The sequence below is a fragment of the Calidris pugnax genome, unplaced genomic scaffold, assembly GCF_001431845.1.
Source record: "Calidris pugnax isolate Ruff unplaced genomic scaffold, ASM143184v1 scaffold44, whole genome shotgun sequence".
Taxonomy (NCBI): Eukaryota; Metazoa; Chordata; class Aves; order Charadriiformes; family Scolopacidae; genus Calidris; species Calidris pugnax.
Window position 1 is genome coordinate 30,193,690 of NW_015094506.1, and position 22,510 is coordinate 30,216,199.

Below are 22,510 nucleotides of genomic sequence, written 5' to 3' on the forward strand. Positions count from 1 at the left end.
GTTAATGCAAGTCTCAATACTATACAGTTGTGGTGCGTAACTACAGATGGAACAAGATCTGATGGTAAAAGGTGATGTGATCAGTGAGGGTAAGGGGAGGGTATACCAAGAAATGATAACTACTAAAAACTGACAGTTGCTTTGGGAAATAACTGATAATCCCACATGTGAGATAAAATTAAAGGTGATTTCATGTTTCTTTCATGCTGACTTTATACTGTGACCAGTATAAGTGAAAATAAGTAATAAAATTTCTTTATTTCTCCAGAAGAATCATTATAAAAAAGAATAAAGATGGTAGTGGGGAAAACCTTGTCTTTGTACTGCAATATAAATGGTGTAAAGGTCTTATAAATATATGTATACAAATATTTAAGTATGTTTCATTAAATCATGAAATTAAAATAACTTCTGTAGATTAAAAACCACATTCTCACACTCTTAATGCATGACAAAGGTGTAGCAAATTTTGTGCCAGAAATATTCAAAGCAGCTGCAACTTTCCATTCCTTACCCACACTTCCTAATCTCTTAACAGAAGAACAGGACAATTATTTTCTTCTATGTGATGTTTTACCAGAAGACAGACTACTTAGAGAACAGCTTCAGCAAAAAAGACTGGTAAGAAATTGCTGTTGTTTCATTTTTTGAGGTAAACAGTTCTGTTGTGTAATATATGGTAACTTAATGGGCATTTTAAAGTGAAAGCATTTTTTCCTAGACTACAAAATTCTTATTTTTTTTATTATTTCTTTTTTTGAGCTCATTTCCCTGGCTGCTGCACAAGCATACACAAACTCCTTGTTTATAGATTTTTCTTTGGATTAAATTTACAGGTTGTATGTCGGTGTTCCACACGAGTGGAAAATACACCCAGAGCTCTGAAAAAGGCTGAGTGTACTGAACATTTTTCTTCTTGCAAGCATCTGCAGTGCATTGACACATTGTGTAATCATGTATGTGTAGGGAAATTAGCAAAACTCAGTGTGTGATACTGTGAAAAGAGAAGGTGATACTTATTTACAAAATCTTCAAGCAAGTTGTTTTTGTGCATTCACAGTCTCTTACCCAGATTTTGTTAATTCACACACATAATCCCAAGCACTGCAGAGCATGAGTGGAGGAAGTCTGGCCAGCATTGTTTCTGTGAGATGTGAAAGACAAGAAATGCCAGCTGTTGAGTCCTCATGAACCTCTCTGGTTCTTCTTTCTTGGTGACAGCAATCTAATTCTTTGAACAGGCCTTTCATATCTTTTCAGAGTTGTCAGTTCTGGATGTGTGGTCCTTCACGTTAAGCTTTTGCTGACGTCAGCTTCCATGAGTCTTAGTCCATGTTGCTAACCACTGACGGTTTTTTGTTTTGGTTTGTTATCTTGTTTGAAATACATGCTGTTGGGCTAATTAAAAAAATGAATGTTGCAGGATACATAGCAGCCTTGTTGTCAGTCTCCTCATGTTGGGATACAGGGTCTTCTGCTGACAAGGCAAGTGTATGTAGTGAGGTGTTAGAGTGCAGGCCTTTTCTTCTTGACATACAGATGTTTCGTAGCTTACTGCTGGCAGCTCTGTCCTGGGAATTGTCAATACAGGCCTTTTAACCCTTTGTTATGCTGTTTCCTCTGGTACCTCATCTGGTCGGTAAGGTGCCAACCTAATGTTTCTATTACAAATCCGTCCAAACACATCACGCAACTAAAGACACCTCAAATCATAAGCATTCAGAATGAAGGAGATGCTTACAAAACCCAAATTCTAGCCCGCAGAAAAATTGGGGTTGGCAGGTAAAATCCATTTCGTTCAACTACTGTGAGTGCTGTTTCAGTTTGTTGGCTAAAGTAATATTCTGCAAATTGAGGCCCACAACTAATGAATCCCCAGAACCTGCAGAGAACGTACAAGTCTTACACAGCTCTCCATAGGATCCCAGCTCCTGCAAAGGAGAATTGTGATAGTTCTGCCACCGAGGATTTCACATGGAATTGGAGTTGCCATGGCTGAAGTCTTCATGCCTGTGTAGGTTCATTGGATTGGCATGGACTGAGACAGATACAGCTGATGCACTCATCCCTAGCATGCTTCTCTCACAATTCACTGTAAGCAAAGCCATCCTGGATCAGTAAAAATGTTTGTCTAGGTCGGCATCAAAGGGTCTATGGTATTTGCCCTCTTCTGATCTCGTGGTGATTATTTCTCAAAATATTCTCCTTGTCTCCAGCAATTGGCAACTCAAGAGTTTCTTAATTGAGCAACATTGCATCTGTGTTTATTACACAATAGATTTTTCTTTCATGAACGTCCCAACTCTGAAACCACACAAACGTCCAGCATCCACAGGTTCCTGCAGCAGTGAGTTGCACAGCTTAAATGGACATTGGGAGAGGACCATCTAGTTGGCCCTTTTGAACCTGTCACTTCACACCTGACATTTGTATTAGAAGAGGTGGTGAACAATTTGGCCTTTATGTTATCCAGACCATTTGTGATTTGTCTCCTGATTGGTCTACCTTACATTATCATAGAATCATTGAATGGAAGGGACCTTAAATATCATCTGGTTCCAATCCTCCTGCCATTATGTCTTTCATTAGTCATGTGCTGCAGTGCATGCTTACAGCAAAGGAGGCCAACAGCATCCTGGGCCACATGAGGAAGGGTGTTGCCAGGTCAAGGGAGATAATCTTTCCCTTCTACTCAGCACTAATAAGACCACATCTGGAGTGCTGGGCCCAGTGCGGGGCTCTCCAGTACAAGAAAGATATAGACTTACTTGAGCAAGTCCAGTGCAGAGTCTCAAAGTTCATCAAAGGACTGAAACATCCTTCATACAAGGAAAGGCTGAGAGAGCTGTTAAGCCTGGAAGACAAGGCTCAGGTAGGATCTTATGAATGTGTATAAATACTTGATAGGAATAAGGAAGAGGGAGCCAGACTCTTCTCAGTAATACCGACTAACAGGACAAGAGGCAAAGGACACAAATTAAAAATTGGGAAATTCCATCTGAAAACAAGAAAACACTTTTGGTGTGAGGGTGGTAAAACACTAGAACAGGTTGCCTGGAGAGGCTGTAGAGTTAGAATGCTGTCTAGTCAATGGTTCTTCACTGTACATCATTGTTGCACTTCTCTGGACCTTTTCCAGTTTTCTGTAGTGCCTTTGAGGTTACAGAAGACATCTTGAACATCGCATGTGGGCATGCAGTGCCAATTATGATGTTCGTTTTCCAAGCATATATCATGTTTGTGGCTTTGAGGAAGGAAAGAGGGTCATGATTGAACACACAGCTAATGTTTCTGTAGAACTGTCTGTTGTGATAGTACCTCCTGGCTGCTACACATTAGACTGTACTTCCTCTTTTTTAAAGGGCATTTGTTTCTGGTTTTGTGGCATTCTGTTCTATGCAGTCCTATTCCAGCTAGGCCTTCTCTCTGCTGCCAGTGTCAAGGGAGTTGCAGAATCTGTTGGCAGGTGAGGTGTTTCATCTCTGCAAATAGGTGTTTCCTCTAATTCAGAAAAGAGTACAGGATTTAGCACAGCACAAGTGCTGGTTTTCTTTACAGATTAATTAAGTTAGAAAGGGTTATGCATTCTTATTTTGGTGTGAAATAGCCTTTGCTGTTAACACTTTTTTAAATGTCAGAATTGTATTCATGATTGAACACACAGCTAATGTTTCTGTAGAACTGTCTGTTGTGATAGTACCTCCTGGCTGCTACACATTAGACTGTACTTCCTCTTTTTTAAAGGGCATTTGTTTCTGGTTTTGTGGCATTCTGTTCTATGCAGTCCTATTCCAGCTAGGCCTTCTCTCTGCTGCCAGTGTCAAGGGAGTTGCAGAATCTGTTGGCAGGTGAGGTGTTTCATCTCTGCAAATAGGTGTTTCCTCTAATTCAGAAAAGAGTACAGGATTTAGCACAGCACAAGTGCTGGTTTTCTTTACAGATTAATTAAGTTAGAAAGGGTTATGCATTCTTATTTTGGTGTGAAATAGCCTTTGCTGTTAACACTTTTCCACCACTAAACCATTTATCTTCAGATTTTACAGAAGGAATTTGTGAAATCAAGCTGCAGCTGTAGTTGGGGCTGATGGAGTCACTGCTTTAGTTACAGCAATAAAGTCTGTTTAGGTTTTTTTTTTTTCCTTTTGCTGCAATCTGAGTGTTGACTTGCAAGTTAAATAGTTATTTTGCTTTGCAAAGTCTTTTACCTCCAGACAAGTCCAGCAATTAAGAGTGAGCTGGCAAATGGGCTCATGTGAGTTGCACGGAATAAAGACCAGAACTATACAACTTTGGTGATTTTTCTGCAGCCTTTGAATCCTAACTGCTGTCTCCAACAGCAAGCCCAAACAAGGACAAATGTTGTCTTTAAAATGTGCTAGCTGAAGCATTTCATTTAGCAGTTTTGAAACTCCAGTTTAGGAATATTTCAGGCTGTATTGCAGCAGGGGAGCCAGCCAAGGTGCGTGTCGTGCAGAGACATTATGGTGACTGTGATGTATTGAGAGAGGCCAAGGAATGAGCCTGAAGTAGGTTAGAGAGCACAGCTTGCTGAAATAGCTGACAAGGCTATGTAATACAAAACAGATACGGTCTTTTGGAAAAACACAGTCTTGACAAAGAATTCATAGTTGTGAAGCACTGGAAGCAGGCAGGGAAGTCCTGGCAGCAAAACTCAAGATACTGGGAGAGGCAGTGTCAGTATGAGCCACTTGGGTTTATCTTTAAGATTGTTCTAGAAAAGGTAAAACCTCAAACCTCTGTTTTGGAAATACACATTTCCTACCATTTCCTTGTCTTGCTGTCATGTTTACAGCTATTCTCCTGTCTGGTATTCTCCTGTGACTGGTAGTTTTACGTGAAGAAGCTACTACTGTTCCTACCAGTAAATAGTGCCTGAATAGCAATCTTCACCAAAACTAGAAAAGGGACACAGGTATATTTAGGATACTCAGCTGTACTTGCTTCCCAGGATGAACTGTTTGTATGATCAGTTTGTCATAAGCTTAAGCTGAGACAAGGTTCAAGAAGATGAAGCTGTGCACTGGAAGGGGTCAAGATGCTAGCCTAATTTAACAAAATAAAACATCTGAAGTGCTTACAGTATAGCTTATAATGTTAACATGTCAATACCTACATCTGAAATTCTATAGGTCCTTCTTTCCCTGTGTTCACTATTTAGTGCTTCTCTCAAGCACTCGGGAACCTTGCCCATCCTCCATGGGCTTTTGGAGAGTTGTCACACTATTGGCCAGAAGTCGTTTTGTCTAATTGCATAGTGGCTCTTGGGGAAATTTTGTCAGATTTGAATATGTACGATTTCCAACTTTTAACCTTTTCTTGCCTTTTTCTGTCTTAATTTGTTATTTCTTTTGTTTCATTAATGACTTTGATATAATTTACTTTTCCTGGAAAGGGTAGAGCCCTGGAGATTGCAGGCATTCCTTTTTTGTCTGTGTTTGGTCTCTTCCTACATTAAGTAATGGATCTCTGCTTTTCTTTGACGTTTATTTCTAATGTATTTGGGGGTGTGGGGAGGTTGTTTTTTGCTTTTCCATTTTACTATGTTAGCCTGTCTCCATCTTGCTTTGGTTGTCTTAGCTTACAAAAACTTCACTTATCTCCCGTTTCAGCTTGGCTGCCTGTGGTACATGTCTACTGTGATTTCAACCCTTTTTCTTTTCAAACATCTTTGCACACTTACTTAGTTTTCATTATAACATGAAACTCCTCCTCCATTTTTTAATTGACTCTGCTTCCTGAACAAGCTGTTAGAATGTCTTCTACATCAGTATCACAGTACCCTTCAAAGCTCGAGTCATCTGACCTCTCGTTGCTTACAGCCTGTTCAAGTGTAGCCTGTATTGCCTCAGCCACTGAGTCAACTCAAGAAGGATGGTAGGGAAGAGAGGAAGAACCTAAGAGTGGGACAGAGAGCTAGGGGAATAATCCCTTACAGCCATCCCAGTTAGTCATTCCCACTGTTCACTTTGAACCCAAGCTCTGCAGGCTAGGCTGGAATCTAGGATAAGGTACAGGAAAAAAGCATTTTCCCTATTCCTAAGAGGTAACTTGCCATACAAAACAAGAGTCAGGAGAATGCACCTCAGAGGTTTCACAGTAAATTTATTCATTATAATGCCAGCTAAGTTGTAGTTTGGTCTTTGTATTTGTTCAGTCTGCCTGGGATATGTGGTTCAGCAGACCACAAGTCTGGCTTGTTTTCCTTCTTACATCCTTTCTCCCCTACCACCACCATTTTCTTCCCAGCTTCCTGGTTTTCCAGTCAGTCACAACTCTTATTTCTCTCTGGGTTTTTTGTTGCTGTCCTTTCATACTTTGTTTAAAGTCTCCACATTTAGCTTACAAGCTGATGTCCTAAAATGCTCTTCTCTTCTTTGTCAGGGGCTCATTGGTGCCTTTGTTTCCTCAGCCATATGAAGATACTCTTAAATGCTCCTTATTTTGTCACTGTTTCCATAGCTGTATATTCCTCTCCAGAACATGTTGATCCATGCCTGTGCCTTGAACTCAGCCAAAAAGATTCAGGAATACACTACCCATTCCTTTTCCTACTTCATTCTTGTTCACAGAGTTTTGTGGTATCATCTTATCTAAGTATCTAGTAAAAAGTCAGGAATGCCCAGTTGGGTGCTCACCCTGCCAGAAGGAGTTATCTCAATTTCATATCTAGGTAAGCGGTGTCTCTTGAATGATGGCATGTCACTGCCCCGTTGTTTTCCTCTTTTCTCTGTCCCAAAAGTGGGTCTCTAATGCCATCATCCTTCGTTCCTTAGTGCCTAGTCTTTGACATGCTAATCTGTCTGTCTAGCCAGTGGGGCTCTGTTTGTAACATTCCTGAAATATGTCTGAATTTTCACATTCTCTGGATGAAAGGGAAAAGTGCACAAAGTAGTCAGTAAACACATGTACGTTGGATGGTGTGACAGCTGGCTTCAAACGTGCTGAGCGTTCTCCAGACTGGATGTCTTATCCTGACGTATTTGTTGTATTCCTATGCACCTTACAGCTAAGCTGGTTCCTGAAGGGCTTCTCCAGCAGGCATCTGATAATATTAAAGAAAAAGCAGTCGTCGTGAGATAACATTGGTGAGGACATAATAATGATTACAGAATTGGAAGCAGTTTTTTCTTTTGTAGTCAAGAGGCAAGAGAGTACTGTTTGAAGTGGGAGAACTGAATATGGTGATCAGTAAGGAGAGGAGCTGAATATAGAGGTTAGGAGACAAGCTATTGATGTGCTGGTAAGATTGCAGGTCTTTACAGAGATGTGAAGTTTCTGATACCATGATTCTTTATAAATATTTTTCCTATTTAGCAGCTACAAGCAAGATCTAAAGCTCATCAGCCAATCTTTGAGGAAACTGTAGGCAGAAAACGAAATGTGATTTTCTTACTCTAATAAGAGCAGCTTATCCTAATGGTGTATATAATTGTCAAATAAATAATGCACTTGGCAAGTTTTTAGAGCCTGTAGTGCATCTCAAGTGTCACCAATCCTGGTGTACTGTTTTGTTTTGTTGCCAGTAAAGTGTATAAGCAGCTTCTTGTTGTGATCTGTCAGCACAACTTTTTTTTTTTTCAAATCAGGATCTGTTTCACTTGCTTCCTTTGCCTACAGCAATAGTTAGTTTCTGTGAGTGCTCAGCAGGGAAGTGTAATTCTTATTTAAATTGGAAGAAACTACAACGAAAGATACACACTGTGTTTGAGAGATCACCTAGGAGAGCTTGATAAAATATGTATTCTTATTGTGAAGTCTCTATCTTATATTATTTAGATCCAAATTCACACCCACATTTCTATCTCTGGTATTTCCCAGGCAGATGCTCTGATTTCAGTAGTATTAACGAGTCCATTATAATAGCAGAAGGGACGTGGCCTGTGATTGTGCACTCTGCACAGCAGTGTGACTAAGTACTCATTCCTTCACACTATAACAATCATAGAATCGTTTAGGTTGGAAAAGATGTTTAAGAGCGTTGAGTTCAACCATTAACCTAGCACTGCCAAGTCCACCACTAAACCATTTCCCCCACCACCCCATCTTTTAAGTGCCTCCAGGGATGGTGACTCAGCCACTTCCCCGGGCAGCCTGTTCCAATGCTTGACAACCCTTTCAGTGAAGCAAGTCGTGAAGTTTCCTCTTCAAAGGAACATATTTTACCTCCCCAGAGGATATAGCCACATTTATAAAAAGCTTTCATTGGAACTTCTCTCAAGTGATCATTTGCATAGCGTGCTGTCTTTCTACTCTCTTGCCTAGAGAGGATGAGAGTGAAGGACCAGTGAAGAACTGGGAAGGCAGGTGCCAACAAGAACCCCAAACTACAATATGATCTTGACCCAATACAGCCCAGTACTGAAGTGCTTAAAGTTCAGACCACTAGTATGCTTAAGTCTTTGGATGAGAAACTTTGGACTTTGCCTTGTCAGGGCTTATAGCAGTAATTTTATTTTTTGGTCCTGAACATCTTAAAAAAGGAGACACATACTGCCGTTAACTCTGTTTTACAGATGGAACTGCAGAATCCATCCTCCACTGCACAAATGGGTTCCTGAACTGAGGAATAATAAATTCAGATCTCACTGCAGCCAAAGTCACTGCATGATGTTGTCCTAAACTGCAGTGTAATCTGCTTCTACCTTGAAGCTAGAGAAGTACTTTCTGCCTTAATTTCTTATATATCAGAAATGCTGTGATTATAAAGAGATAGAGTTTGGAGAAAGAAGTAATACACTTTTGTTGGATCAACGGATGTAGTTGAAAAAAGCAGCCAAAATTTTGACCACCAATTCTTTCGTCAGATTGGAATCAAAAGCAGCAAAGCTTGTGCTGAGTCCTGGTTGTGAATGGTTGTTCTATGTCAGTGATCTAAGACATGCATTTAAATAACTATATAAATTATTTATGAGGGCCTTGTTAGTACAGGAGTTTATGATAAATTAAAAAAAAAGAAAAAAAGAAAAAAAACAGTGGTCTGACAGCAATAAAGACAGACAATTTGGCACCTGGGATACAGTGTCTGTTGGAGGGAAGGGTAGCAGAAGTTACAATATCAGAAAAGTCTGATAAAACAAACTCTCCTGAGTTCATAGCTTTTGGCATTCAATGGAGTTAGTTTTTAGTCTTATCTTCTGAAGACATTTTGTATGTCTTGAAAGTCTATAGAACTATAGACCAGAGACAAAGTAATTGTTTAGGGAAAAGTGCTTACTAGCTGCAAGTTTGCATTTTTCATCTTTTACTGATTATCAGTGTGAATTCTTGCTGATGCGTAGTGCTTAAGCACTTCTGGAAAAAAAAATGGGTAATTTCTTCCAAAATATTGCTTCCTAGGAGAGGAACAGGCACTTCTTTTTTTCAGTCACATTTTAAATTACTGCCTCCTAGGTGAAAGTCTGAACTCCTCACAACCTCAGAGTGAGCATAGTGAATGTGCAGGGCATTTTTCTAGACTTCCAGTTACAAATTGTCATGCAAATAATCAAATTTCTTTTGAACTAGCAGCTTAGTGTGCTGGTATGTTTAAAGATAATCATCTTGGTATAAAAATTGCTCATCCTTACCATGTTTTTTTTATTCTATTAGTTAAAACACAGAATAGATAGTATTTTGTAATTTGGTTGGATTTTTTTATGGTAGGTCACCCATAGAAAGTGTATGATTAAGCTCTGGAAGAATTTTTTTCCAGACAGAAAAAAGGGGAATTGGATTAAAACAATTTTATTTTATTGAATATGTTGAGTACTCCTGCAAAGCAACTACATTGTTGTTACATGTAAGTATGAACAGTAATATCCAGCTTCCATTTGCTATGTTTGAAGGTGATGAACCTCTTATGTCCTATAGAATTTTCCCAAAGCTATTCCACAGGAGGCTGCCAACTGCTGCAGTGATATCTGCTGCTTATTTGAGTCAGGCTCTGTCTAAAACTGGGCTTCCAAGAACTTGTCATCTAGCAGTACTTATTTTTGACAATGTCTGGTTGATCTCATAAGCTTCACGTGGCTTCTGAGGACAAAGAGTTTAGACTAAAAGCCTCTGTAATTTAGGTTCTACTTTGTACCAGTGAGGATATCTATTCTATCAATGGTTATTTCACAACTAGTTTGACAGTCTTCAGTAAAGTAATGGATTTTGGAGGGGGCAGTTAGCAAATCATAGAATATGGCAGAAAGAGTGGAGGACAAATAGCTGTCAGAACATCTCACAGAAGAGGAGATGGGGGTCAGGAATTATTCAACAAACTGTATCAGTATTGTAAGCTGTTTTCCTGAGATATGTATCTATGGCATTTGATTCACTTACTTTTGTAGTGTTTTGGATTACCTTTTCTGTCTGTGCTCAATTCTTTTATTCATTATAGAAAAAGTAAACTAATGTAAGTGTATTTTGTGATCTGTTTTCTTTTTCCTCAAATGACTTTGCCCTCTCATTCTCTGACACTTGATGTGACACAGCATCGACCATGAATTAATGGTAACAGCCCCAGCAATTCCAACAGGTTGGGAACTGGTGCAGGTGTAAAAGTAAATTACTCATTTCCTACCTCATAACTTCAGTTTAAGCTTGACTTTCATTACCAGCTAAAAGTCTCCTCTCAGAAAAATGTCAAAAGTTTTACCCAAGTTATTTTAATTGCTGTTCTCCCTGCAGAGTCCCAGCAATGGAGCAGAGGTAGAAGGGTGTTTGGGAGTGTCTGTAGGGAGGAAGAGCTTTTGCTGTACTGGACATGAACCAGTGCTTTTAATTCCTCACCTGTGCGAGTTCCACATTTGCTTGCTGGCTCGGGAAGTTGCCTGTAGCAATGAATGATGCCAACATTTGATAAAAGGAGTGTCTACTTTGGAAAACATTTTGTTAAACTCTGTTGAGTAAACTGATAAAGCTGCGATGCCGGGTTAGTCCAGGCTCCCCAGCTACTGAGTGTGATGGTGTAGGGGCAGATGGGAAGGGTGAGAGAGCAGAGTAGCAGGAGCACCATCTGTCTGGAGGATACAGTATGCTTTTCCTTTCCCCTCAGGCATAACTGGGTCTAGCAGCTCACCAGGGCTCCAGTAAGCAATTTGTATAAAGTGGGAATCTGAAGATACGCAGCCAAGTATTTCAGAACATTTTTTTCAATTTTTCAATTAGGAAGCTACAATGGAATATCCTTAATGGGAGGTTGGGGGTGTTTAAACCCTTGCTATCTTAACGTTGGAATTGTACATGTTATCTTTTGGTTTCCTTTTAGATTGTTTCTGGTACCTTTAACAAGGTATGTAAACTACAGGCAGATGCCTTCAAATTGAAGGTTGGCCAAACAGGGTCAGAGGTGCTGCTGAGTGGAGAGAGGTGACAGCTACGAGTACCAGAGGAAGCCCCGGTTCTTCCTGCCGTGCTGTGGGATGTTCACTGCCTGCGTGGAGCAGACAGATATCCTCACTTAATTGGGTCTCTGCTGAAGGGCTCTCACAAGATGTCTTATGCTCCATTTATCTCCTTCTGAAGTCAGCCCTGAAAAATAGGAATTTATATTTCTAGTAGTTGATGTTTTGCATAATGCAGCAGGATGTGAGCAGATACGGCCTGGAATTCGAGTAGGCACTGCAGAGCATGACTCCAATATAAAATATACAACTTGTAGTACAAAAAAAAAACACAAAAAGGCCCCAGGATCTGCATTTTTCAGGGTAACAGACTCTTAGCTGTTGTGCGACAGCTACAGCTCCACACTGTGTGGTTGAATATGAGCCGTAGAAAGGGCTATGGCATGGTGGGTTCATTCCCTGCAGTGACTGCTGGCCCTCGGCAAAATGTAACTCCTGCTTTCTCCAGCAGGCATCCTTTCCATCCCGCTGCCCCTCACTGGATACACTGTGCTGCTTTTGTGGTAAAGAAACCAACAGCACATTTATTTGCCCACCTTCAGCCTCCTTCACGTCTCTCACTGGTGAACAAGATGTGGTGTGGTTGGCCCACACCAGCCCATCCATGCTGCAGGGCACGTTTGGGCCTCTAATGACAGTAGCTCAAGCCTTCCTCTTTTTTTCTTTCCTTTTATTTTTCTTCCTTTTTTCTTTTTATTTTTCTTTCTTTTCTGCCTTCTGTGGAGTTTATCCAACTGAATGTGTAGCTGAATGTGAATTTAGAAGTAGACTCTGGGCAAGTTTGGGCCTTAATCCACACAAAAAAGGGACTAAAGGGGTAGGAGAGAAACACAAAGCTCCACTGTTGCAGGCTTTAAGGAGATAAAGAGATTGAGAAAATCCCCTAAGACATTCAATCAGGATCTCAAATGTCAGAAAGCAGACAGCAGCACCTATACATTGCACAGAAAATAAATCCTTCACCAGTTATCAGTACTTAAAACACAAGTACAGGGTTGTGTACTGCCAGGCTGAAAATATGCTAAGTTTAAATCCAAACACTGATTCTCCCTTGTCCCAGATGATTATGGCCTTTCCATCTGAAGTATATACTAACTCTACAGTATAATGACAGACAAGGAGTAAGCTGAGGTACTCAACAACCTTTTTGCTTCAGTCTTCACTGGCAACCTCTCTTTCCACAGCAGTGGCTCACATTGAGCCGTTGACCACTACCCTCTGGCTTTCAAGGACTGCTGGGTGGATGAGGAATTGGTTGGATGGTCACATCCAGAAGGTAGTGATCAATGGCTTAATGTGCAGATGGAGATCGGTGACAAGGGTGTCCCCTCAGGGATCCATATTGAGACCAGTACTGTTTAATATCTTCATCAGTGCCATAGACAGTGGGACCAACTGCATCTTCAGCAAGTTTGTAGATGACCCAGAAGTGGGCCCGTGTGAACCTCACGAAGTTCAACAAGGTGAAGGGCAGGATCCTGTGCCTGGGTCCAGGCAACCCTGAGTATCAGTACAGGCTGGGCAACAAAGGGATTGAGAGCAGCCCAGCCAAGAAGGACTTGGGGGTACTGGTGGATGAAAAGCTGGCCATGAGCCAATAATGTGCACTTGCAGCCCAGAAAGCCAACCATATCCTGGGCTGTATCAAAAGAAGTGTGGCCAGCAGGTCAAGGGACATGATTCTGACCCTTTACTGCACGCTGGGGAGACCCCACCTGGAGTACTGTGTCCAGCTCTGGGGCCATCAGCACAACAAAGACACAGACCTGTTGGAGCGGGTCCAGAGGAGGGCCATAAAAATGCACAGAGAAGAAAGGGCTGAGACAGTTGACGATGTTCAGCCTGGAGAAGAGAAGGCTCAGTGGAGACCTTATTAACTACAAACTTTTTAGCAGACCCTCTTGTGATAGGACAAGGGGTAATGGTTTTAAACTAAAAGAGGGTAGATTTCAACTAGATATAAGGAAGATGTCTTTTACAATAAGGTTGGTGAAACACTGGAACAGGTTGCCCAGAGAGGTGGTAGATGTCCCATCCCTGGAAGCATTCAAGGTCAGCTTGGAAGGAGTCTCTGAGCAACCTGATCTAGTTGAAGATGTCCCTGCTCATTGTAGAGTCCCTTCCAACCCAAACTATTCTATGATAACTACACTGGTGCTGTTACAGCACCAGAGAAAATCACCTGCTGCATGGTTTTATGTTGTTAGGAGAATTATGGTCAAATGTTATGAAGTGTCTAGCCTAGCGTGTTACTCTGCGTTAAACAGGACCAGTGGTAAAGGCAATCAGCTTCTTTTCCCTGAGTTTATTATGTGCCATAGCTCCTTGCAGAAACTGCTAGAGCTCTTGTCATCGGTCCCATATTATGAAAGCCTTCTAGATTGCTTGTCATCGGTCCCATATTATGAAAGTCTTCTAGATTGCTTGCAGTTAGACATGTAAAACGAATTTATCATTCCACTGGGCATTATGTGATTACCTATAAACTTGCTTACTGATACCAGAGGTAAATCTGAACCTAAGTAGAAACAATAAACTGATATGTTATATACAGTCATTTAAACAGCTGTGTAAATTCCCATTGTAGATTATATTTCTTTCCATGCACTTTGTATAATAGTAGGAGAACTTTAATGGAACTTGACTGCTTTTGAAAAAACTTGCAATTTTGTGAGACTCCACCCTCAAAAAATACTAACTTCTAGTTTGTGTCAGCAGCACATTTTATTTTTGTATGTTGATTGCTACCAGTAAGGCTAAAGAGGTATCATAAGTTTCTGAGATGGAATGACTGTTATTTTTTATTTGAATAACTCTCCATTTCTTTTCACAGAGAGAAATTCTAGAACAGCAACAGCGAGAGAGATACGACACAAGTTTTCGTAGTATGTGTATGTTCTGTGATCAAGAATTTACAGGAAACAGGTTTGTTTATTTACTTCTTTGCTTTTGGTTTATCTTTTTTTTGTAGATTATATTTCTTTCCATGCACTTTGTATAATAGTAGGAGAACTTTAATGGAACTTGACTGCTTTTGAAAAAACTTGCAATTTTGTGAGACTCCACCCTCAAAAAATACTAACTTCTAGTTTGTGTCAGCAGCACATTTTATTTTTGTATGTTGATTGCTACCAGTAAGGCTAAAGAGGTATCATAAGTTTCTGAGATGGAATGACTGTTATTTTTTATTTGAATAACTCTCCATTTCTTTTCACAGAGAGAAATTCTAGAACAGCAACAGCGAGAGAGATACGACACAAGTTTTCGTAGTATGTGTATGTTCTGTGATCAAGAATTCACAGGAAACAGGTTTGTTTACTTCTTTGCTTTTGGTTTATCTTTTTTCATATCTACTCAGCATCTTTGTGGTTTAATGTCATCAAACCAGTTAGTGCCTAATGGCAGGACTCAGAAGATAGAATTCATTTAAAGGTAAAGTTTAATTATTTCTTTCAACTGAAATGCCTTTTTAAATAGACCCCCTCTCACTTCTCAATTTTTTATACTACACAGTAAGCTGGAGTTAAGAACTGAACCATTTTGAAGAAAAACAGGGTTTTGGCAGTTGTTTTAGTGTCAAGGAGAGCTGTTCAAGCCAATATAAGCTATTAAAAAAATATTTCTATCCAGTTACACATTCTCCTGTTTAAGTCTCACCAAACCAGTGTCAATTTAAAGACTAAATGAAAAAGAGAGGAGGAAAATTAGAGTGAGAATGGAATGCTTTACAGCATCAGTCAAGTGCATGCGGGAAGTACATTCACATGCTTGCTCCGATGAAAGTTTGGTTTTACACAGCACATCTGTTTCAGCTGAAGAGACTGAGCCTTATCCCCGAGTCTCTTTTTGCTTGGGTAGTTCTAGTACTCTGGAAAGGTAGAAGAACCTGCGGTCATGTCCCTGCAGGTAATCCCAATCTTTTCTGTGCGTCCTGTTCTCTTTACTGTCTGGTGTAGTGAAGTACAAATCATTCAGCACCCAAGACCTTCATCCTCTGCTTACTCTTGGGTCTCACAAAATACGGGCTTTGAAAATCATGCCTGGAATGTGGTAAAGGCAAGGCTCAACAAGGTTGACACTTGGGCGATTCCTTAGTCCCTAAACACAGAAGTTGAGGCATATAGAGATGTTAGGCACCCAAGGAATTAACTGGTATACCTCTATTAGAAAAATTAATTAGGAATTAACTGGTATACCTCTATTAGAAAAATAACTTACTTATAAATCCATTTCGTTTCTTCATGCATATTTCTGAGTGCTGTTCATGTTGCTAGTGCTTTGCAAAGCAATATTGCTGTAAAAGCGTATCAGACCCAAGAATTTCTGCTTTGTTAACCAGCATAGAGTAACCTGACAAATGGCTTTTTAGAATGTTTCTCAAGACGGTTGTTTGAAACATATGATTTGCTTATTCACATTAATAAATGAGCCTTGCTAACAGTGAGGGTCAAAATAAACTATATTGTAATTTTCGTTTAAAGGGTTATATTTCATGCATGCAGATTAAGCAGTTGAAATGTTACTGAACGTTCAGCAGAGCTGAAATTGAAAACTTCCTATTTTAATAAAGTTGCATTCTTTTTTTTAGCAGTGGCAGCAACACTATTATTGTTTATTTAATGTTGGCTTTATGCATTTTCAGAGGGATTGGTGTATCTTGAGTCACTAATTTGATAGTTCTCATATGTATTTTTAAAAATATGTAATGTCCTTTTTGAATGTCTTTTGTAGGTCTGTCCTTCTCAATCATATGGCAAGAGAGCATGCTTTCAACATTGGGCTGCCAGATAACATTGTGAATTGCTATGAGTTTTTGGCTGTATTACAGGAGAAGCTTGACAAGTAAGTAGGTTTTTTGTTTGTTTGTTTGTTTTTTAATTTGACGTAATTCATACTTCTTTTAACCTTGGAAATAAGCTGTGTTAAAATAAATTCAATATTCATGGTTAGTTAAGAGGAAACAAAGAGAGGATGTAAGTTTATTGCAAGTGCTCTTAAAAGACTTTTTGTTGACTTGTTGAAAGCTAATTCATAACAATTCGTACTATGTATTTGCTGGGAAAATGGAGTCAGGCACAGTGCTTCAGTTGTGATGCATTGCACAGTGTCCATTGACATCAATAATAGCACATCCCTTTGTCTTGTTACCGTTAGAGTTAATGTTCTTCTTTCTCTTCATAACAATCTTTTTGATAAATATGTTTTTAATCGCTGAATACAGAGTTCTTATGCCAATCTTTGTTTGCCCCTCTATGAGAGGGGCAAACATGGGATGTTTGGTCTCTCCCTTCTCTGCTGCTTACAGAGTACATCCCACAGCAGAAGGGGAAAGCCAATGTATATGCTGCCTCAGAAACATGTAAACCTGAGATGGCTAAAAACATTAAAAAGGGAATTTGGGAGAAGAACTTGGGTAGTAAAGAGCAAGAAACTCTTCACTTTGAGTTTCCTTTGCAAGTATATGAGTGCCCATTATGGATTTTATAAATGGGACAATATGAAGTATGCTGCAAGTATAAATTGGGCTCTAGCAGAAAATGTAATTCCTTAAGAGTGAAACTGTAGCTTTAAAGCTTTAACAAGTTTATTAGATTTGAAAACAATCTGTAATCAAAGACTGTAGGAGAAATTTGCCTAAACCTTAGGCTTAGTTATGAAAAGCCACAGAATACTGGGATTTGTGAAAATTGGGATATGGAATATAGAGTAAAAATCCTTCCACATAAATTTAGGATCCATTGGTTTGTACATCTGAAAAAAAAAAGAAAAAAAAAGAAGAAAGGCGATTGAAGCTTGGGAAAGCCAACAGCACTCTCTAATTTAGTCTTTGGCCTGACAAAGAATGTGCAGTCACGACAGATACAAGTTAACTTATTCCAGAAATGAAGATGCATTAAGAATGCCTTTGATGTTATCATAGGTGTTGCCTAATGCACTGAGGTACCTTGCTTACTGATAAATTGCAGCTTTACTATTTATTTAGTAGGACCTGAGGGTTTCATTTAGATGGAGGTTTCTCAAAGCCCATCCTCTCTGTCATTAGTATGCACACTGAAATTGCTTCCAAAGCAGTGAAAGGCCACTCCTCCTACTGCTAAAAAAAGACTTAATAGCTATGCTAGTAGAATAGTACCTGAAAATATTATTAAGAGGAGAAAAATCTTGTTTCAGGCAAATAGCATGGCTACGTTGTGTATGCTGAAGAAAAACATTAGGTACTCTTCCTGGGAATGCCTTTCACAAGTAGAGCAAACACTTTGCTGTTAGCAGGTGGAGCAAAGCAGATTTTAAAATTCGTAGATGTATTCTACCATTGGACCTATGATTCACCAACAAGCCAATAGCTAGATTTTGAGGCTGCAAGCACAAGGAGAAATCAAAAATTCTTTGACAGTAAGCCTAAATGTTACAATAGTTTTTGGAAGGCAAAAAGATACTGAGAATCCTGAATTGCTGCTCCACACACAAGAACTGAGTGGAATCTGGATGCACCTTTGCTGAAGGAGTATGAGGGTTTTCAGGGTGTAAGTACAACCTTCTGGGCACAATATTCATGGTTTCTGTTGGGGAAAATGCTTGAGTAAGAAAATAATTTTCTTCAACATCTGTATCTTAAAACCTGGGGAAATCACAGAAAGGTCTCAGCCAGACACTGTTGAAATTCCTTCTGACTATATAATCAAGCATGCTTTCATATGTGAGTAAAAAGGTGATTATTTTAATTCAGAGCCACCACTTTTTTTATTATCTATGTTTTTCGTGTCTTAAAGTGCTGTCATTTTTCCCTCCCATCAAATTGTTTTTCCTACTAGCCAGCATCTCCAATACTAGGATATAATGCCACAGTTACAAAGTTTTTATTTCATGAGAAATTATTTTCTAGGGGTTTTTCCTATTCGCCTGCAGAGATAATTTTTCAAACGGCCCAAGAAACTGTCTCCATCTTGGTAGGATATGTAAGCCATCACTTACAAGAAAAATGTTGTAGCACTTCAGCTAACTAGAGGCTCAAGATCTACATTCATTATACAAGGATGTTCGTGTAAGTTCAGGGCTCTGCTTCAGGGAGCATCATCCACTTAGGCTGAAATGCAGATTACTGTCCTCATAGTCCACTGTCTGAGTCAAGAGACTTGTCCTAATGCTTTATAGGCTCAACTTTCAATTGTCGGTTGATACTACAGCAGAGAGAACAATTATATTACAGTACAAATAACAGAATTGAAGACAGTGCCTATACTTCCATTTTGTTTTGTTCGCTCTGGAAGACATATTTGGTAACATTCTCATTTGTTAATGAATGTTTTCACCTTCTCAAGTTATGTGTGTATATATATATAATAATTCATGTCTATATATGTGAATATATGTATATGCATGTATGTATGAAGAATTATATACACACATGTGTATGTGTATGTGTGTATATGAATTTATTTACTAAATTTGTTTTCAAATTTTTTATTTCAAAACCCATTGATCACTCTGGAAAACTTCCATTTAGTGTGTCTGTTGAGTTAGAAGTATAAAACTTCCTATTTAGCTAATTTAAATTGTTTTTAAAAATACATAGCACATTCAGAGTTCAGGTGTTTTTCCCTCTAAATTACAAAGAAACAGTTACTGATGGATTGGTTGCCAGTGTAAGTGCATGCTGAGTTAAGAGTTCACACGTTGTCAAATCAGTGACCCTCTCGTGCCCTGGTAGGAAAATTTGGGGTAATTAGACTTTTTTCCACTTTGCATGTGGGGCAAACAGTAAACTTTTTTATTGCCTATATTTTCATTTTATGTCATTTTTGTCATCTCTGTGTTTGATTGACTCTACTGAGATCTAAGATTATCTTAGACCAAATGAACGATTTTTCTGAAATAAACTTTCTTTTCCATTTAGCTTTCTGTCACATGCTTAGGATTAATCTTACTGTATATATCTCCAGCTTATTTAAAGATATAATCTTGTATTATTTTCATTGTAACATACTGACCTATTAACCTTTTAATCTTAGTTTGCAGTGTTTATACTGTGAAAAAGTCTTCAGAGACAAAAACACACTTAAAGATCACATGAGAAAGAAGCAGCATCGCAGAATCAATGCCAAGAACAAAGAATATGACAAATTTTATATCATTAATTACTTGGTAAGTGGTTCCATGAATAATTAGTAAATTGACTAAAGAGATACAGACAATATCTTGTTAAAAGTGAGTAATTCCAAACCAGCAATTAGTACAAAGGTCAAAAATCAAGTGAAGGACTCTTAAGAAATATGTTCATTTATGGTATGATATTCTGGATAATTGTTAAACTAAGGAATAGTAAACATCTTTTGTTGAGAACTGATTTTGAGAGATCTGAGAATGCAGCTTGAAGAGATGCTAATCATCATGTCATTAGTGATCACTCTCTGCTTTAATAACCAGAAGGGAAAATGAAGTAGTGTAATGAAGTAAATGGAGGTCTAACTTTAATGCTATTGGCTTTGAGCTTGTTTTCTACAAACCTTAAGCTGGAAGGGCTCTTCAGAGTATAAATTAAATGCAGAGGAGGAAAATGAAAGATGCATAGATGACAGAAAAAGTAAGTGTTCGTTTCTAGCCTCCAGGTAGGTGTGTGTTGCCATGTATTAATATTATTTTCTCTCAGACCTTTGAGCATGTGTATGCATGTGTGTGCAACAGAATTTCACTTCACTTGCTGTCTTCAACTTGTGAATATAGGAGCTGCTTCAAAAGCTGCTACATTCTGTCCCAGAAATATTTCACCTGAACCAGTCTTTGCGCTGGTGTTAATACATATGTTAATATCCAGGTTATAAATAGGCATCCTTCACTGGTTTACCTGCTTCTTCCCTTTCATTTCTCTGAGTTTTACTCTAATACCAAGAACAAGAAGTTGTATCATTGATGCTCTGCCAAGTCCCTTCTACCCAAGATGGAGTCAATTCCCTCTATGATCTTGTATACTTTCCTCCCAAAAATGAGTGATCTGAGGCCTATATTTTCTTTTCTAGGTATTCAAATATTACTGTTTCAGAGACTGACCTATACATGCTGCATAGTGGGGAAAAAGTTACGAAGTTTTGCAGGGTAGTTGTTGTCAGCTCCTCAATAGAATTGAGCGTTCACTTCTTCCTTGCAAGTTAACAGACTTGAATTTAACATTGTAATTGTTTTAAGTGATTTTAATAGTTTCGTTCTTCTCTGCTAGTCCGGCAGGTAATCTTATGCTTTCAGAACTTCGCATCCTTTTTAAATTACCTTCTCTGTCTAATTTGCATTCATTATTCAGGTTTGAATCTGTCCCAGCTTTGATCAGGAAGTTGAGCTAGCTGACTGCCCAGGAGCACAGAGAACCATGTGATACTCCTGCAGAAATTTTAGAGACGTGCAGGAGGGTCATAAGATCAGTGCAGACGCGCATAACATCAGTGCACAGTGGTTGTGTCATGTTAATAAGCAGAATATGCCAAACTAAATATAACAGCAAGACTAATATTTGTATACCTAACCCTTTTCCCACTCTCTCCAGTTGCTCCAAAACTAGTGGCCTTATCCATGCTGCTGCTGATTATGATCTGTGGCCTGTACGCTTCCTGAACCATGTCCAGGCATTGTCTAGGTAGTACTGCGGGCATGGCTGCAGAAGATGCCAACTGTTAAACAGTTTGGGCAATCACAGGACAGCGCTCAAGCCAGGGCCTTGGTCCTCTTTAGTTATTGGTGACACTCTGGGCAGGACTTCGCAGAGTGACTTCTTATTCCAGCCTGAACCAGTTCAGGTATTGATCACTTAGCAGCATCACTTAGAGATGTATTTTTCAGGTCCTTGCTGTTACAGACAGAACATGGTAGATATCATTCAAATAAGATATGTCAAACCACAAAAATGTTTAAAATTGTACAGGGGCATCTGCACGTGCAGGGTTTGTACCACTGTGCTGTCAGTGCTTCTGGGATGTACGTCGAATGATCACAATTCTTTGTCTGGCTCTATATGTGCTGCTACAGCCATGTTTTCTTTCCACAAATTTTCAGTTGCCTCTCACTATGTTCTGCCCAGTGGACTGTTTCTGCTCTGTCTTTCTGATCTTTCAAACTGTAGCCGTATCAAAACTTCTGACATTTCTTCATTTAAAGAAAGGATTTTTTTTTTGGAAAAAAGGATTAAAAGCAGACTAAAACCTCTGTCTTAAACACTTATACAATAGTTTGCTATAAAATGTGTATTTACACACTGAAGTTGCACAAGATTACATTTTTCATTAATGTGAAACTTTTAGGAAAGTTCCTATGTAGTAGAAAGTGTTTGCTTTCAAAATAGTCTTTGGTAAATCCTTTTGCATAAAGGAGAAAAAGATAAAAGGGAAAAACTTTGATGTAGTCTATAGCAGATTATATTAATGTGATAGACTCGGCTTAAAAAAAAAATAATCCTATATTGAGTGAATTCTAGATGTAATGCAAGGTCTGCTTTCAGTAATGACTTGATGTAGAGATTCTGCTTCCTCTCCCCCACAATTCCCCTCACAATTTACTAGAGGATATTTTTTTAATGTGTACTATCAAGCTTTACTGACTTATCAATGAGGCTGAAAGTTGTGCTTTGCATAGCTCTAAATGTCCAGGGGAATTATACGATTTCACAGACACAGACATGGATTAAATATCTTATCTGAAATGATAGATGTACTGTTTCAAAATTTACTACTGAATTCATCTTGACCTAAAGACGTAGGTGTACAATTTATCTATTTTTTGTATGTTTTCACAGAAAAGGTTGAATTTTGAGAATGTAATAGAGATATTTCTGTGCCAGTTTGATCAAGTTTGTTTTCATAATAAAGAAACTATAAGACTAAGTAGGTCTTTAATGATAAACATCAATATTATTACAGTCTTATCCACCTTACTTTTAGGATGTGCACTCTAAAGCTTTTCTATCAGCAACTGGATCTTAAGCTATTTAATTGGATAGTGCTTTAATACAACCATCCTACAGACATGATTGTCCTTTTTTTTACAAATTTCCATTATATATTATCTCCACCAAGCATTGAGTAAAATAGTCTTATTAAGCTGGAACTGGCAGTTTCCTTTATTTTGTGGCTTTTGTA

General features: G+C 38.8%; 1 protein-coding gene across 2 annotated transcripts in view; it reads left to right on the forward strand.

Annotated features, from left to right (window-relative positions):
• The window catches only part of ZNF277 (zinc finger protein 277), a 62,563-nt gene that overhangs the window by 25,202 nt on the left and 14,851 nt on the right, over positions 1–22,510 (forward strand). For both annotated transcript variants that reach the window (XR_001414318.1, XM_014964334.1), the window contains exons 4-7: positions 539–621; positions 14,227–14,318; positions 16,125–16,235; positions 19,403–19,535. Coding sequence is in view for 1 of the 2 variants with exons in the window: in XM_014964334.1 (XP_014819820.1) it covers positions 539–621; positions 14,227–14,318; positions 16,125–16,235; positions 19,403–19,535 (419 nt within the window). In the remaining variant the exon portion in view is untranslated. The remainder of the gene's footprint in view (positions 1–538; positions 622–14,226; positions 14,319–16,124; positions 16,236–19,402; positions 19,536–22,510) is intronic.